Raw genomic sequence first — 19,497 nt, 5'->3', positions numbered from 1 at the left:
GGGAGGGGGAGGGAGAGGGGCAGCGGAGATTGATACGCGAGTGGGGGCGGCAGCGAAAGATGCGTCGTTAGCTGAACGAGGCGTAAATCTCCCCCTCGGCGGTAGTAGTGGGGCGCCCTGGCCTTATCGGGTGGGGGCGGGGTGGGCGCGCGAAAGGGTGCAAGCATTCGCAGGAGCAGCAATATCGATCGAGGCGCCGCGAACCTCTCGCAGTTGCCGTAGAGAACGAACGGTGGCTGGCCGGGTGCGAGCCGTCCTCCTCCCTGTTCTCGCCACTGGTTAAGCTACGAGCGCGTCTTCCTTATCCTTGGCTGGAGCTAGTCCTAGGCGGGTGTACTGTCCACGGGTGACAAGAGAGATATCGTCGCGAGCATCACCGAAGGCAACGAGGCGCGCAAAATCGGACTCGGGCTCGAGCCTATGGAGGTGCCCGCGGAGTGCGGCGCGTCGAGGTCAGCTGGCGTCGGGCCGTCGCGGCGTCGACGGCGTCGCCTCGTAGTGGCTTGAGCGCGCAAGCATGTGCGGTGAGTACGGGGAGCTCGGGGCATCCTCGGCGTCGGCGGCCCGCCGTGAGGAGGCCAATCACGGCCTTAAAAACTGCGCTCCAGCACGGGACCTCAGCACGGAATAAGGATGGAGGACACGGCCACGCGGATGCGCCCCTACCTCGACTGCTGGGACGTGAGTCGCTCTCTTTGATTTGATTATTCGCCAAGCCGAACCGGGGCATTGATTTACTGGGATTTACTTAGGCGAGAGCGACTGAGTAAACCGCTGAGTGACGTGTCGGTTGTAAGCGCGATAGTCTCTCTCGTTTGGAATTTGGAACGCGACGGTACGTTTTGCGAGTGCATTTGAGGCGCGATATAGCCGTCTTTTTCCATCTTAATGTCGCTACTCCAAGTCAGCTGTGCCGCACTCCGTGCCAGTAACGACGGAATTCAATCAAGTGCGTTGCGACTACTACTGATCACAGACTTAAGCACGGTCTGACTAAATCGGCTCTATCTACTTTCGCCCCGCGTCCGTGTAATTTCATCTTGTATTATCACGCGAACTTGACCGTAAGCCGTAAGTCTGCTTTTCGATCATTGCAGAATTCGAGCCAAGTTTGCTATTCCCATTAAATTCGTACTATTTTATGCTCTTGCTGGTAATATCGATTGTGTAGATTGTCGACATTTTCAGTGACGAGCCAACCTCAATATCTGGCATTTCAATTGTCTTCTTCGTTTGTTACATTAAACGGAAACATAATTTCACATATTTTGGCATTACTATTAAAAGAAGTGCACGGAAGAAAAATATGAATAATCAAAGGAGATATATTTATTGCGAGATATTTTAAATTACTTAACTCTTAAAATATATTGAAGTGGTAATTTTTGCAAACGTAAATTACGTTTCTGTTCATCGTAGTAAAAGCAATGTTTTGGCGTAGTATAAGTGTATGCGCCCGCGCATCTGTATATTGTAAATAGTGTTAATGTTTTGAATTATCTATTAGACATTAACATTTACAAGAAATAAATTTAAAAATAAAACGTTCAATTATACATTGTCCCGTAATCGTTTAATATCAGCCTGTTAATTTATTTTCTAATTTATATTCGAAGGGCATTTATTGTTTATTTGTCATTTAGCTAAAAAATTCGAGTTATTACGAAACGCGTTTGTTTTATTATATAAATTACGAAAAATGGCAATTTATAAATACGATGTATGCCTTCAGAAAATATTTAATTGTGCTACTTTAATGAAATCTCTCGATTTTAATAACCACGTAAATACATTCTTTTGATGACAAAATAATAATTTATCGAAGAGTGGGAGATAGTCCGAACGAAGTAATATATTAAAATAATTCAACTGTTTTTTTTTTTTTTTAATCAAATTTCACTAGTGTCTTTCAAATTATATAGTTTTTCTTTCTTTATTGATTTTTGTTGTTGTTCTTTTCTTTTTTTTTTTTTTTTTTTTTTTTTTTTTTTTTTTAACGTTGGATAATATAAATATTTATTAATAACAGTAGTGATCCCAATATTCACCAATCAAATTTTCGATATTTTTATTAAACATTCTTCCGAAATAGATTAATCTGTCTATCATCTGTTACGATGCAGACATTGATAAATTGATTACGAAATACATTAATTGGACGAAAAGTAGTCAAATAAAAGAGAGCAGAGGGTAATATATCAGTAAAGTAAAATGAATTCACCCAGTGTCTGACACATAATAGTTCCGAGCTCAACAGCTTCCAAATAACCTTATAAAAGACCGATAAGGACTGTTATTAAAGTAGAAGTAAAATTCATTAAAAGTCGTTGCCTAAATCAATGGCGAGGCACTTGGCAAAATTTCATCGAATATCTGATAGATGAAATCGAAGATTTTCTCATAACAAAGTAAAAGCGCAATTCAGAAGAACTCTCGTAAGCTTGGGCTTGGGTATTAAGCTCTTGTGGACTTGAGCTTACAATTAGGAACAAGTAGAAGCTCCGCAAAATGTCGCGCAGCACTCATGCGCTCGTGCACTCGTAACACAATAAAAGCTCGGCAAACGAGAAATGGGAAACAAAGGGACAAATCGTAGGAGCTAGCGATTGCGCTGCTTACGTAACGAACGTCCGCCGTCGCCGCAGCTTATCGTCGACGACTCAACGAATGTTACAGAACGAGGACAAGTACTCGGTGGCCAACAGCCAGGCTCCTCTTCAGGGTGGCGAGGAAGAGCATCCAGAGCGCGGCACCTGGTCGGGCAAATTCGACTTTCTTCTCTCGCTCCTTGGCTACAGCGTCGGCCTTGGCAATGTATGGAGGTTTCCGTACCTCTGCTACTCGAATGGTGGTGGTGCCTTTCTCATTCCTTTTACGGTTATGCTTATTATTGCCGGGCTGCCTTTGATGTTTATGGAATTGTCGCTCGGTGAGTTAATACATTCTATTAATTCATTACTATTAATTCAATTACTTATGCCGCGTATTCTTATAATCAGTTTGGTATTCATCCACAATACATCAGTTAAATAATAAATTATTTGCACGGTTTATCCTTCATTCCGTAAGATACCTCAAATTAACAGGTCCAGTTTATACATTTTTATAAAGAAAAAAAAAGCTACATAAATTTCCCTTGACGAGACATTACTAATATATATATATATATATATATATATATAATTATAACGTGTATTCGGCAGTCAAAATTTTTTTTATGAATAAATATTTGCATACATAAATTGATAATAAATATCTTTTCGAATAGTGTAAATTCTACATAAATTAATATCTTGAATAATTAGAAACAATACAGTAATAATTACATGTAATATGTATTAAAGACAAAAACATTTTGACAATGATAAATTACCTTGCGTGTTACTAGTTTGTTAATAAAATATTAAATTTTATCAGATTTAAATTAAATTCTTTTTACAGAAATTTCTCTCATTGAATATTTGTTTTTCGAACGGTTATTTTGCCCGTAGATGAAATGATTTTATTTTAGGTCAGTCTCAACACGAGCCTCAGATTTAAAATTGAATGTACCTAAACGTAAAGCAAAAAGGTAACTTAGCAAGTATATATATATAATAAGAAATATGGATTTGCGTTAAAAAAAATTTGACATTGGTATGTTCGAATGAAACACGCGATCCTTATATTTTGTCTCGTGTGTACAATTTTTCTATTTATATTTCTTTTCTCCTACATTGCGCGCTTATTGCATAATCTCCCAAAGTTAATACTTTCACAAAACTTTGTGAATACACATTCACACATATTACATATTACAAGTAATATGTAATGCGATACCTGACTTAATTGAAAGGAAAGGGATTTAGTATTAAATAGTTAACAATATGTTCAATTGTTTTAACATAACAAACAGCGGTTTGATTTTATTGGCAATATGATTTTAATAGAAAAATAATAGGATTCGATAAATTATTGAAAATGAAGAGATATTATCATTGAATTATCGGAAAACCATAATATTGTAAGTTAAGTTGTTAAATCTTAAATTAGCATATTATACAAAAATATTTGTATAATTCAAGTGAATTGAGAACATAAAGTCGAATATGTTTTTAAATGTCCTTTGTAAGGAGAAATTGAATAATGTTTTGAATAGTTTTACATTAAAATGTTTGTTAAATTGATTTTTTTGTTTAATGGAAGGGTTAAATTATACTCCACTTTTATATTACATTCTATTACGTATAATAATACATAATAGAATATTATTATTGTTAGTAAAATATTATTAAAAAAAAAAAAATATTATATTTTGTTTATGAAGCATTTAAACGTCCTTATTTCATAACGATTCCCTAACAAAAAAAGATAAAGAATAAAACATATTATTAATGTTCAAAAATACGAATGATTGATTAACGGAAAATAAATTAATTTCAAATATATATTGTGCAACAATAGTACATAAAGTGGCAAAAACTATAAAAAAAAAGTGTTTATTATTATTATTTTTAAATTCATTTATAAGAAATTAACGTTAAAATAATAAAGCGCAATAGCTTTCAATGTCAATAATTTCGAAATCCTTCACGCATTTGGCTGATACATTGTAAATACGGGTAGACAGATCCTATGAATTATGCACATTTTTAAAAGTATTTATGTAGTCATGGTAATGAGCTGTGACAGTGTATGATCACGAGCTCGCGGATGCTTTGGACTGTTAAATATTTCGTCGAGGCGTAATTTCAATATGAAAACGTCAGCCTCGTTCGTTTAGCCGCCCTTGTTAATGCGACGGCTTTAAGAAAGTTTGATTGGTCGTAGGTCAGTACGCAAGCCTGGGACCGGTGGCGGCTTATAAAAGATTCTGCCCATTGTTACGTGGACTTGGCTATGGTATGGTGCTCGTCAGTTCTGTTGTCATGCTCTACTACAACCTCATCATCGCGTGGACGCTCTTTTACATGTTCGCTTCGGTCGCAGGTAAGACGATTATTGTTAATTTACTCGATCTACTTGATATCACGTGCTCACACTATATAGCTCTAGGTGACTCTATTAAGTCGGTGGTGAATGTCACGCTACTTAGATTATTATGCGATGATGATATTATTGGTTTATTACTAAAGAGCACACATCTGTGCCACTAAGCGGACCTTGTTGCTTGACATTTTATCGAAGACAGTTCTCTTGATTCAACTAAAGCGTAAATTTACAATAATAAACGTAATGATAGAGTATGCCAAGAAAAATCTTGGCAATCTATTATTCGTAAAGAAATATAATGTAATAATCTTTCCAACACTGTTGCAAAGTATTGTTAAAGCGAATTTAACTTATTACGTATATTTATTACAGATTTTTTTATTTATTATTTTTATTTATATTCTTTCATATTTTGAATACCTGCTTTACGTACATTGAACAAGTTATTTATGAAAGTGCGAATTGATGATATTGAAATCGTATACAATATTTTGAGACGTAGATGAAGGTGGTGGTGAGCCATTACAACGAATCAATGGTAAAACTAGCGATATCTGCACATAATGTATAGTGAGCTGCATTAACGTAATGAGATCAGAAACGAGTAATATTCACGTCCACGATACTTCATCTTATTCATAAAGTTAATTCACGACAAAGTGTTACTTCGTTCTAAATCGAATCATTAATATTAAATTGAAAGACCATTTTATTCAGCTTTATTGGTGAAATAACTTCACGATGCCATAACAAACTCGATGTTAGCCAATAAACGGAATATCAGACATTTTATCTTCGCATCCAGTTCAAAATACAAATAAATATTCCTCAAACTGTATCCAAATAATTTTCTATGCTTTTAAGCGGAGATGCTTCAATTAAAACTATTTAAAATAATATTTCCGCGGTTTTTTGTTTGCGAGATTCTACAATTTTGTAACTAAATATATTTTTAAACGCGAAATAAGATTGAAGATGAGAAATTGGATCAGATATTTTATGATAATCTTGTGCAACATAACAAGTGACACCAGAAAACATTTTCCTGATCCAATAAACAAATCGTAATCTGTTGCGTAAGCCGAGGAATATTCAAAGAGCTGCTCATGGGATTGGGTTGATGCTCGATTCAATAACAAAAAAATGAAAAGCAACTACTTGAACATAATCATTTTCTTGGCATTAGGTACAGTGATGCAACAATTTAAATTTAAACCATAAATTAAAACCATAATATCAGCCAAATTAATAGTATTAAACATGAACAAATTAAGCGAATTGTGTCGTTACGTCATAAACTAATCCAGTTGCTTAAAAATAACAACAGATAAGGTTTTATATATATTTTTCTAAATAAAAATACTGTTTATTTTCTTGATTATTTATCGAATCTAGCTCCTGCTACCATTTTTTTTTTTTTTTCATGAAATAACTAGTATATATATTTATAATTTTGTTGAAAAAAAAAAAATATCTCGAATTCATTGATAAACGATTGATTATATTAATAATTTGTCCATATTAATTACATCCAAAAATGAACCATTATAAATATTTTAGATAAGACAATACAATTTAATTGTTAGAAAAAAATATTTCCATATTTCTTTGTTCATTTATTATTATGTGATTATTTTATTTATTATTATTATTTATTATTATGTTGCAAATGTGAAAATCAAAACAATACAAAAGAAAATTCATCATTATTTATCATAAAGTAAGTTAAATAATATAAATTCATAAATCAAATAATTTTGAATATAAAATTGATTGATTGATCTGAAAAATGTTACTTTATTTATAAATACTGTTTTTTTTTTGTTTTTGGTTTTTTTTTACAATATTAGATATAATAAGAATTGTATATGTTCAAATATTTCATACCATGCGTTTATATTTTAGCAAATAATAATTACATAATAAATGATACTTCATACGGAGTAAAATTTTTTATATACGTTATATAACTTAAGGAAAATATCATTCTGAAAATTATTTTCTATATTATTCAGCATAATGTATTCACAAAATACATTCAAATTTAGCGTGTAAATATAATCCTCTTAATATACTTATTTATAATAAAATATGTATAAAAATATAAGAAATTTAACAGTTGTATAAAAGATGATGGAATATTTGTTCCCTTCATGGATAATTACAATTTTTCATAATATTAAATATATATATTTTTATTTTTGCTTATTTACTGAATGAATTTCAAATTTTACATGTATCGATTGCCATGTTAGTCTTATGTTGTGTAACGTATATCTTTTTTTCTATTATATATATATATATATATATATATATAAATTTATTTTAAGTAAAAGAAAATTGGATATAAGTAAAAACAAATATAAATATACGGACAAGATAACTAAAATTTTTGGCTTTATAATCGAATGATAATATTGATTATACAATGTATAAAGATCCTTTACGTAAGACAATAATTTTTGTATTCGATGAGTTGAACATGTTTTGTAATATAATAAAAATTATGTATAATAACAAATTTGTATGCGAGAGTTGGAAAATACTAACGTTTTAAAAATAATGATTGCATTTTCATAGTACAATCGAAAATTTTAATAATATCCAGCTGTTTATTATATTGATCGATATCGTTTTTTCATCTTTATATTTGCTTAATTAATATTATTTTTAATATTTGATTTTTCACTTTAAATATAATCAAACATCAATCAAAAAGAATATATAATATGAAAATGATTGGAAAATAATTATAAGTACCGAAAGTATAGAATAATGATGATTACATTATTAATGACTCAGCTGATTAAAATATTATTGAAAAAGAAATTTTGACTTAGACGAATAGTGATGTTAAGTTCTTTAAAATGAAATACTCGAAAAATATTTTACGTAAACACTCTCACGCCATTCCATCAAAGCGATGCATATTTACATGCGAAGGAATAAATTCTCAGTGATAGAAGCAAACATGCAAATATAATTACTCACCCAATGTAGGCATCATCGACAATTAGCATTTGCAATTTAATGAAATTGATTTATGTAGGCGGGGGCGATTTACCGTGGAGCAGGTGCGAGGAGGAATGGAGTACCAAGGAGTGTTTTATGCCGGAAGCAGCATTGGTCTGCTCGAGCCAGAATATGACGTACTTTAAGAGAGAATGTCTGAACTCTAGCCAATTAGCGGCGATCAATTTCTCTGCAGAAAATTTTACAACCGTCATACGGAAGCCTCCCGCTGAAGAGTATTTCAAGTAAGCCATAGTACACACACACACACATTCTCTCTCTCTCCTCCCCTTTCCTCCCCATCTAACCACCATGTAAACCTCGCATCCCTCTCTCTCTCTCTCTCTCTCTCTCTCGCTCTCTCTCTCCCTCTCTCTCGCTCTCTCTCTCTCTCACTCTCGTTCAGGCACACATACACAATTATTTCTGATCGATTGGTCTTATGCAATTTCAGTAATCATGTGTTGCGTCTAAGTCAGGGAATTGAAGAAACTGGTACAATAAGCCCAAAAATGGCTGGCTGCCTTCTACTGGCTTGGATCATTGTTTTTCTTTGTCTAAGCAAAGGAGTACAAAGCTCGGGAAAAGTCGTCTACTTTACCGCTCTTTTCCCTTATGTGGTTTTGGTGAGTTGGCAATTATTATTTTATTATATTTAACGATGGTTTAAATTATCTCCCGGCTTTAATCACTTTCAAGCTCAATCAATAATTCAAATTATCGATTTAAATCGCAAAGGGAGATAATATTAGGAACTTAAAACCTCGTAATACGTATTATCAATCTAAAAAAAAATCATTTCTTCATAATACATAAAAATGTATAAATACTTTTAGCACATTTTTCATCGAAATTCTCGCATCCAAACGTTATTAAAACTCCTGTTAATTTATCATCAAGTTACATAGGTCCTTTAAAAGTAGTTCAAAGCTTTTAATTTGCTCTTCAGGAAGTTTCTTTTTAATTTACTCGACGATCCCCCCCCCCCTATTTTCCTTCTTTTTTTCTTTTTTTCCTTGTCTAAAAAGCGCCCGGTGCATTGTCAAAAATATTTTCGAAAATTAATGGATCTGCGGGAGAGGTGGGGCGCGCGGATATCAATTAAAAATTTCTTATTTTATATTAATTATCGTCATCAAAAGTGATCGAGTAACGTTTATCATTCAATGCTCAGCGGAATAATTTATAAATATCGCAACTCCCTGTCCTACCTCTCGAGGCCAAATTAGCGTGAAATTATGCAAAAGTAAGGATCTTATCCATTTATAACACGTCGACTATGTGGTTAGATCGCCCTGTTCGTGCGCGGCATAATGCTACCAGGCGCCGACGAGGGCATCCTCTTTTACCTGACACCAGACTGGAAGCGACTGGCCTCGGCGAAGGTCTGGGGCGACGCCGCCGTGCAGATCTTCTTTGCATTGAGTCCGGCCTGGGGCGGCCTTATAACTCTCAGCTCTTACAACAAGTTCACCAACAACTGTTACAAGGACTCGTTGATCGTCGCCGTCAGCAATATCGGCACCTCGTTTTTCGCTGGCTTAGTCATATTCTCGGTCATCGGTTTTCTTGCCCACGAGCTCGACGTGCCCGTCGCCTCGGTCGTCGATCAGGGCGCCGGACTCGCTTTCATCGTTTATCCGGAGGTGAGGCCTCACGAGGCACATACCTTTTCCTTACATTGCTATTATTTATATTTTTCAACTCTACTATGAGAGATAAATAGATAGATAGATAAATTGAGTGAGAGAGAGAGAGAGAGAGAGAGAGAGAGAGATGTAACGAACGAAAGATATAATCTACAGTATCGTAACACTAGTTTAAATCGCTTATCCGTGGTTCTTTAGTTGAATATTATGACATTAATGATCTTGCACTTAAGAAAATATGTCGATAGTCAATGAAGATTTAATCGGCTATCAATGATCGTTTATTTATTCGTATTGTTTTTTTTTATTTAATTTAAATTTCAGGATATTAATTGCTTCAGTGGATAATAAAATCTTGGTAGCGTATAAAGCATTTATAAAGTTGACTAGTTGAAATAACGTATATATCTAGATAAATTATTATAATATAATTTAATTGTTAATTTCAGATATGTAATTGTTCAAAAAACAAAACAAAAAAAAATTTACCTTTCTCCCTATAAAATACCGAGTGATAATTATTCTAAAATAAAGACTTCGTATATTTCCGAAGTATGATTAACAAATATCATAAATTCTAGATAAAATTTTTTTATATTCTCTCTGTAATTACAATGACGTGAAGCTCTACTTTAAAGAAATATGGATCAGTACGAATTGTAATAAAATTCAATTTAAAACCATCTTGATAGATACGGCTTTAATATTATATTTGACTGATAGTATTCCTTTAAGAATATTATATTCATTATGTACACGTGCCCGAGTTATATTGATAATTATTATTCATAAAATGAAAGAACTTTAGGTTTTAATAATCGATTATAATCGTTCCTATAATTTATTTTAAAGTAGGTTTAAGGACGTACTTGAGAAATTGCATGATAATAGATCATATTTTTTATAGATCATATAGACATTGTCATATATATGCATCGTAGATAAGAGCTTTGAGCATAAGACGACGATTAACATTATTTAAACGTCGATATTAATTTAGACGATTAATTGACAATCGTCGCTTATTTATTGTGTTCTAAAACGTAGAGGAAAAGTAAAGCGGGAAGATGTTTTTATAAGGTTAATACTCGTTCGAACAGTCGAACGCGCGCTTATTAATTCTCTCGACTAATGAGTCTCTTAGTAATAAAGTATTGGTGAGATGTAACGTAAGGAAAGAGTTTAGGGCTAAAATCTATTGGCCATGCGACTTAATACGCTTGTTGTAATGGACGTGTTATTTAGGTGGTGTCGAGGCTACCCGTGGCGCCGGTTTGGTCTCTCCTCTTCTTCGTCATGTTACTGACTCTCGGCCTGGACTCGCAATTCGCACTCATGGAAACCGTCACCACCGCCATCCTCGACGGCATCCCAGCACTGAGGCATTATAAGCTCTGGATCGTACTTGCCTGCGCGATTTTTGGATACGGCGGTGGTCTTATATTCACCACTAACGTTCGTATTATTATTATTACTGTCGAGGCCTTTCTCACCGCACCGACAAAAGCTAAATGAGAACTTGAGTACATTGATTGCCTATTGGGCAGCTTGATATTTAATATTATTCATAAAGTTTTTGTATTTGACATATCACTCCATTTGTCATCTTATCAGAGTCGGGAGTTACTTTAATAACGAATGGCTTAGGTCGTGTAGCCTACAGAAAGAATATCTTCACTACGACCTTTATCACGCAAGCCAATTGTATGAAAAACTTGTAAAAACACTCCAACTATGAGAATTTAATTTATTATTTAGGTTGAATAATGCATGCATCTTTGATTTATTAGCCTCATTTCATTTTTATTAATTAATGAGTGAATATATATATATATATATATTCGGTTATATATATATATATATATATATATATATATAGAGAGAGAGAGAGAGAGAGAGAGAGAGAGAGAGAGAGAAATTACTAAACCGCGCCAAATGGGTTGTACCGGCAGGCTGGCATGTATTGGCTCCAACTGATGGACAAATATGCAGCGAACTGGTCGGTCTTGCTGATCGCTATAAGCGAGTGTATTCTTGTCGCCTGGGTTTACGGAGCTGACCGTTTCCTGGACGACGTTCAGCAAATGATTGGCGTGCGCAGCCGCTGCTGGAGGTTCTTCTGGACATGGATGTGGAAGGTCGTAACGCCGGCCACCCTCTTTTTCATCCTCTTCTTCAACTGGGTGGAGTACGAGCCGCTGAAGTACGGCACCTACGTCTATCCCAAATGGGCCGACATCGTTGGTTGGGTCGTTGGATTAGTGCCAGTCCTCGTTATCATCGGTCTCGCTATCGTGAGTTCAATCGACATAGTTGTCCCTTTTTCCTTCATTTTTGTCTCTTTTTTTTTGTTTGTTTCTTACTAGCACCATCTTAGCCTAGTGCCCTTTTCCGTAATAGTAATATTTAACGAATAAAAAGGATTTTTTATCGACTGTCCGAGCTCGCATTTATCACACCTCTCAATTTACGGAAGTTAAAATAAGCTTGAAACGCGATTCTTATAAGAGAAAATACTTGTCCCGTAAACACAATATGACCATATTCTGAGAATCATTCAGAGCGTGAAGAGATTCTATTTTATAAAACGAGTACAAAAGCCAATTGATGACTAGGCATTATTCTATCAACTTACAGGTTTTCAAGTAAACAACAGTCTGATATTTATAGTAGATAAATGAATTTATCGTAACGTCAATATTATATTATATGAAAAGCACAGTGATAAATGTGATCAATGCTCGTGTGCAGCTCGTATTATAATTTGAGCATACGAAAAGATGTTAATATTCAATTAAATTGTGGGAGAAATTTCAATTTTTATATTATTTCCATCTCATCGCTCATACGTTACAATAAACTTACAGAAACAATAAAGGAATTAACAATGTAACCTTAGGTTATAAAATGCAAATATAGAGAATTTAAAGAACACGATAAATGACCTTTTATTTAAAAGCGTAAATTTACATATAATTTATGCGCTGCATTTAAACAGGCCATTAAATTATATAATAATCGACGAGAAATTAATTGCAATAACGAATAGAATTCTTCTCGACATCGTTCATAAAAGGCCTTCGATTTTTCATTATTTTCGAATCTATCATGTAAAATGAAAGGAATTTGATTTTCATCGTCGGCTGCAATTAAAACTAAACGATCAAACAACATGGATTTTCATAATGACGAAAGATCGAAGGCTGAAGCGAAGTTAAGAAAAAATCATCGCATTGTCACGTCTGACCGCGTGTCACTTTATGCGGACTAAGTAATTTATCGAAGGAGAGTAACTGTAGCTGTAAGAGCGTAAACCCAACCGGGATCCCGTGCATTAGGAGAGTAAATCATTAGGGCGCCGAGAGCCGGAGCGTCCGCGGCCTCGTTATTCGGACGCGTCGAAGTGAATTCAATTCATAAATCATCTGTGGCGCACACACGCGTTTTTCCCACAGAGCCAGCTGCGGGTCGGGAAGCGCAGGCGCACCGACTACGTCGACGAGGACGAGGACGACGAGCTGCGGGGTACCGGTCGCGACGGCCTCTGGAGCAGGGCGCGCAAGCTCCTGCAGCCGAGCTCCGACTGGGGTCCAGCCTCCCGCACCCCCTTCACGTCCTGCAGGACCCTACCCCACACGCCATCACCAGGTAATCAGTCATCCCATGTGTCCGACCACCTGCGGCTATTCCCCATACGTCATCCATGGCTGGCGTTGCGACGGACGCGCATCAGTGTGCTGAGAGGGGTCGATGAGTTTTTTTTTTATATTGACCGATCGTGCGACTCGGTAACTAATTCATCCACCCCGCTCCTCTATCGCTCTGCCAAGCTTATTTATCTAGGCCGTTTCTTTCGCATGGCTGTGTAATTGATTTTTTGCACGCTCAAATGTTGGCGAATTATGAATGACGAAATTACATGTTTGTTTCAATGGAACTAGAAGTTTGAGAGAACGAGAGAGGCGTTGCTGTGTGTATACGTGAAAATTTCTCTCTCGCAGCCTATTGGTTGTCCTATGTCTTATAGGTATTTGCATTCAAACGAATCCATCATTTTCATATTATTAATTTAACGGACTTTATCCATTCTTTTCGCTCAATAGCTTAAATTAGGATTTTAAAATATCCGAGAGTGTTATAATCATCTGACATAAAACTTCTCTTAAGCTCACCTCGGGAAATACAAATGTACTAACGCATAAAAGTCAGTGGTGTATCGAGGAAAATTATTTTATTACAACATCCCGTCGCTATCTTGGATTAATTATTTATTATTTGCCAACGTTTGACAATATCCTACCTGATGCACTATGTTTTGTTTTGTTTTGTTTTGTTTTTGTTTTTTTTTTTTGTTCAGCACTTATAGAATTGGCTTGTTCAAGTTCCTTATAGGTTTATAAGAAATATTTGTAAAAATTCAATAGAATTACATGATAGTGAAAAAGTATTGTATGATGGGTACACTATCGTTAGAATTATATATTTTTTTTTTTTTTTTTTTTTTTTTTTTTTTTACTCGTTGTACGCTTAACATTTGTTCCTGTAGATTCAATGTACATACAAAAGTCTATATTGCCTTATAGGATTTATAGCACAATTCCTAATTTCTATTTTCAAACCAATTTTCTGCAACACGTACAATTTCTATTTGGACGCGTTTGAAATATTCATCGCAAAGATCGCTTATTTATAAAATGAAACTTTTTCTTTTTCTCCATCACGTGCACTTGTAAATAAATTACGTCCCTCTAGCTTTTTTTTAATTCAATTACTTCTATAAAATCGTTAGAGTTTCTTTTTTCAATATAGGCTATACGACTTTTAACGTAGCTTAATTATATTACCCAAACCTAATACAAAACTGACCTATATTTTTCAAACCGGCTATCTATAACCAATGGCTTTTATACATTAATATGCATTAAAATAGTTGTAAAGTTATTGAAATAATACGTATATTGCATGTTTAATATTGTAAATCTGCTTTAAATGTAATCCAAGTTACTATACCGTACTCTACACATTTATTTACATTTACATATTTTATCATATTTATTTTGATCTCTTCCATATTGTGGAAATGTGTAAATAAGTGCTTGAAAGATTTTGAAATTCAACATTAAAGATAGATATTTAAGGCTTGGAGAACAAATTACAAACACTCTGTGAAATATTTTCCTTAGTTATAACAAATGGGTTAATTTTTTTTTTTTTTTTTTTTTTTTTTTTTTCTAGATTATTTCAAATCTAAAATACGCATTGATGTGAGATAAAATTAATAATACAGTAAAATCTATGGAATCGAATTTTGATTATATGAAAAAGTTTTGTCTATTATATTTTAACCTAAAATTCTTTTTAATCTATCAAAATAAAGAATGTGACATTATTCGTTTATTAGTATAATATTTTGGCATTATAACGAGTATTTATTATAAAGATAAAATATTTCATTTCCTTACTTCTATTATTTATTATACTTTATTCGATTATACAAATTTTTTAATTTTTTTTTTTTTTTTTTTTTTTTTTTTTTTTTGAAGTATTTAAAAATAAATAAATTTTCCACAAAAGTTTTTGATAATGTAGTCAAACTTTAAAAATTTAACATTTCTCAAAAAAATGGATGCGTCAATGAATTTTTTAATTAAAATAATCTTTCATATAAATTTATATCAAATTAGAATAATAGCCCACTGTCTTTGTTATTATCGTCAATCAAAGATTTATATCTCCTTTAGTTTAATCTATTTTAATTATATTCAAATGTGATTTTCAATTCATTGTATTAATGAAATTCTTATTTGCGCTTTCTTCAACTATCCTAATGGATAAGGAAAGTGACGTAAGAATAATACTTATGAGAATATTTATTCAAACGTAACAATTGTATCACACGGTATACTGTACAATATATTTATACAATCTATTTTTTAATTAAACTTTTGAAATTGTATGTTAGAAGATTAGTGGAAGGTACTCGTTTGCAGCTAACTTAGAGTTACTTTTAAATGCATTATTATTTAATTTTTATGTAGTAATTTATTAATGTCAATTCATAGATAGCACTCCAATTATTTTTATAAATCGGAATTCATATATAAAATAAATCATAACGAACAAGAAATTTACCTTCAATTTTTATATTTATCGTGTATGAGAAAGGGCAATTCAATTATTCAAATTGATCGGGGAAAAAAGTATATTACGTTTAAATATTTAATAAAGTAGTCTTTTCAATGAAAGCGGAAAAGTCTTTTATTTTATTATTAAAATTATTATTAAAAAATTAATATTTTGAAGTCCAATCTTTCAATATGTACTTAACTCATTTGATCTATTTAATCTGCAATTCTTTAATAATACAAACATTAATAGTATAAAAAAAAATTCAATTTATTAATTCCATTGAAATTTGATAATACTGATTTTTAAATATAATACAAAAATAGAAAATATGTTTACAAATTTATATAAAATTGAATACTTGCATCTAAAAATACATCTTAAATGCATTAAAGAAATTGAAGAACAAATGTTCACATTTAAACGACTAGGCAGTATTGAAAAAAAAAAAAAAAAAAAAAAAAGAAGAAGTAATGCTTTAATCATTCTTGAAAATATCTTGTAAAGTAAAGTATGGAGCAAAGTAAATAATAATTACGATAGAATAGAAGCTTTTATCGGAAAAGAGAAAATCATTGCTTGAAAGTCAATGTTAAAACGTTAATTAACAACGACATATGCAATATTATTTAAATATGTATTATTGTACAGTGAAGAATGTGATTGATTGATGATTGATCAGAAATTGACTGATGTGAAATTGATTGATGATTGATCAGAAACAAGTCGCTCGAACTCGACTCATGAAGAGCCAATTTAAACAAAATATTATATCAATTAGCCATATGATAAATAGTAATTTTCACAATGTAACAATGCTTAATTGTTTTCGCAATTACGGCTGACTCGACAAATTCTCTTGGAGTCGAATCGACTATTAATTCAAAACGACGAATGTCGGCAAAGCTGGATTATACGTGAAACAAAAGATCGACAGCCGGAGCTTTTCTACTTTCCAACAATGAAAAGTGAGCAAGCGCGCAATTGTGGAAGAGATTAACGATAGATAATAGCACATATGTGTTATACACATACGCACATGTACACACACGTTGTCCGCTCAATGTAATAGAATAATAAAAATATGTGCGAAGTTAAAACGATATCCGCAGGGCCCCAGTGCGGCTACGACGCGATAGTGCGGGACACGATCGTTCTGGTGAATGGGCAGCCGATGACGGTCCAGGGTGCTACGGCCTCGCAGAAGCTGCCTGGGCCCTCGATACTTAAGAACTCGAGCAAGACGGACCTCATCACCTCGCAGCAGGTCTGACGAGAGGCTACCGTCGAGCTCGACTATCCCTCCGATAGTTGTGCCTACTCCACCTTCAAGTTCTGAATATCTGAATTTTCCGCTTTCCGCTCGTCGGTTGCCGAGGCCTTGCGCGCCTGCGCGACTGCCCGCGAGTCTTCCTTCCTATTTCTCTTCCTCTCCACCCACTCTCACGTTCCCCATTTTTTAATCGAAGCATGCAGCGACGTTCTTTTGCGCGCCTCTGCGTGGTCTGCCGCGCGCCCGTATACGTTTGCCTACCTCGGTTCCCCACCCCCACCGACGTCGCCAGTTTGCACGCTAGCTGTGATTTTATTTTCGTTCGTATATTTGGAAAACTTGTGACGCGCGTGAGGGACGCCTGGAATGCGCGACCGTTCGTGGAATAGCTTGATTACGCTTAAAATACGAAGCTTTTCGTTTCAGTTTCGGCGGCGTGCATTCGGTGTCGTATTTTTTCCCCCTCGTCATTTCGCTGCCGAAATGCACGTGTCCAGCGAGTGGGCAAGTAAGTCGCTCGATATTTCCGTTGCAGATGTCATCTGGAAATTGTTTTCTTTTTAAAGGGAATCACTCTTGCCTGAGAGCTAGTCGAATAGAAGAACAGCTCGAGATGGAATGGAAAACGATACTCCCGTAGTATATATATATATATATATATATATATATATATATGTATAACATGTGTATACAGTACCTCAGAAATTTATTATGTACGGCGCCTTTCACATTCGTGAATTTACAATAACCTTGTTGGTTCGTAAAAATTATAAAGCGTTGATTAATGATATTTAGGAAAATCTTATTTTTTTTTTTTTCATTTTATCCAGAAAAATAGATAATTACGAAGGATATTTTTAATTTAATAAAAAAAAAGTACTATATGTGTATTATGTATATGCAGAAAGTAATAAAGATGTTGCTTCCAGCTTTATCAAGTACAAGCACAAGTTAAATAATGGATCGATGCCCGTGCTTACTTACCCAAAAGTATAGCGAAAGGCTTCGATTTATTTATTCAAAATTTTACAACTGCTTTTACTCGTTGAAGTTGGCCGTAATAAGAATTATTTAAAATAAAATAGAAAATATATGGATATTTAACATTATATAACTATGAAAGTTACTTCATTTAATACTTTGTCCAATTGAAAGTTGTAAATAAGAGCTTTAAGGTTTGATAAATAATCCTAGATTCTAACCAATGATTCTAGAACATTCGTAAAAGAATTTATAACATTATTGGATAAACAAAAAATTAAATATTCTTCTGTTTAAAATAATTGTACGTGTTACATTTTTTTTTTATTTTTTTTTTTATTTATTTATTTTTTTTTTTTTGTTCGTTATACAATTAATTATTCAACTTTATCAATTTAACATTAAAGCTTTTTACTATAATTTTTAATAACCAAATAGAACTTTTATTTTCTTTCGCTTAATCAATTGGTATTACAACTAGGGTGTTAAATACTGTAATTATAACAACAAATCCGTGACAATTATCAACGTTTGCTAATACTATATTGAATTATTGTAATGGAAAGAATTAAAAAGAGTTGGACAATTCAATGTTGATAGTCAATTCTAAAAACAAACCTTTAAAAATATATTATTTTTTAAATATACTATTTTTAAATTACTGTTAGTTATACGTAAGCTAAATATCATACACACGCGCGAGCGTGCGCGCGCGCGCGCGCACACACACACACACACACACACACACACACACTAACACACTCTCGCGGCAGACACATGTGTATATATATATATATATATATACGTGCGCGCGCGCATGTGGGTTAATGTGTGCGCATGCGTGCGCATTTATGCACTCATGCGTGTGTGTACGTTTGTATATATTCGTGTATATATAATGTAGGTACACAAAATGTTTAGATATATGTTCTCGAAAATGCAATGTACGAACCGCGAAACAGTTCGTTCGCACATATTATAATCTTTATAATTTAAAATATAATGTGCATTAAATTTATGTAGGGTACTTAATTTTCATTTCCGTTTCTTTGAATGTAATTTTGAGATGAATAATCGGCCAGGATGGATAAGTATTTTACTCGTGCAAATTATATAAATCATCTCATCTATCAAATTTTATGCTATACGAGTATTATTTATCTTCATGTTTTTCCTCATTCCTCGGTAAATAATAATAAATTGTTCGGATAGCATCGCGAAAAACTTTAATGCGTAAATGATTGTCCGTCAATATTTGCCTTTCCTATTTTACAAGTAGTGATTTAATAAATTTTTTTTAATAATACCGATCTCATTAAGAAATTAAAAAATCTTTAGGTAATAGATAAGAGTTCCTAAGATAATTTGAAATCTATTTTCTTAGTTCTTATAATCAATTGCAAAGAGATAAATATTTATTTTTAGAGAAAGAAAGTTACATCAGGAAATATTCTCATTATAAGAGAATTAATATTAATACGTGTG

At 33.4% G+C, this 19,497-nt stretch overlaps 1 protein-coding gene across 1 annotated transcript; it reads left to right on the top strand.

The window, feature by feature from the left end:
• The first annotated feature begins 344 nt into the window (after positions 1-344).
• LOC105365455 (sodium- and chloride-dependent glycine transporter 1) lies at positions 345-17,489 on the top strand. Its single transcript, XM_011503625.1, has 10 exons — positions 345-681; positions 2,677-2,929; positions 4,810-4,968; positions 8,021-8,228; positions 8,438-8,609; positions 9,273-9,629; positions 10,878-11,087; positions 11,585-11,926; positions 13,088-13,280; positions 16,871-17,489. The coding sequence occupies exons 1-10, from the start codon at positions 634-636 to the stop codon at positions 17,029-17,031; spliced, it is 2,103 nt and encodes a 700-aa protein (XP_011501927.1). The 5' UTR covers positions 345-633; the 3' UTR covers positions 17,032-17,489.
• The last annotated feature ends 2,008 nt before the right edge of the window (positions 17,490-19,497 follow it).

The sequence above is a fragment of the Ceratosolen solmsi genome, unplaced genomic scaffold (genome assembly GCF_000503995.2).
Source record: "Ceratosolen solmsi marchali unplaced genomic scaffold, CerSol_1.0 scaffold8, whole genome shotgun sequence".
Taxonomy (NCBI): domain Eukaryota; kingdom Metazoa; phylum Arthropoda; class Insecta; order Hymenoptera; family Agaonidae; genus Ceratosolen; species Ceratosolen solmsi.
This window is presented reverse-complemented; position numbering and strand designations above follow the sequence as displayed.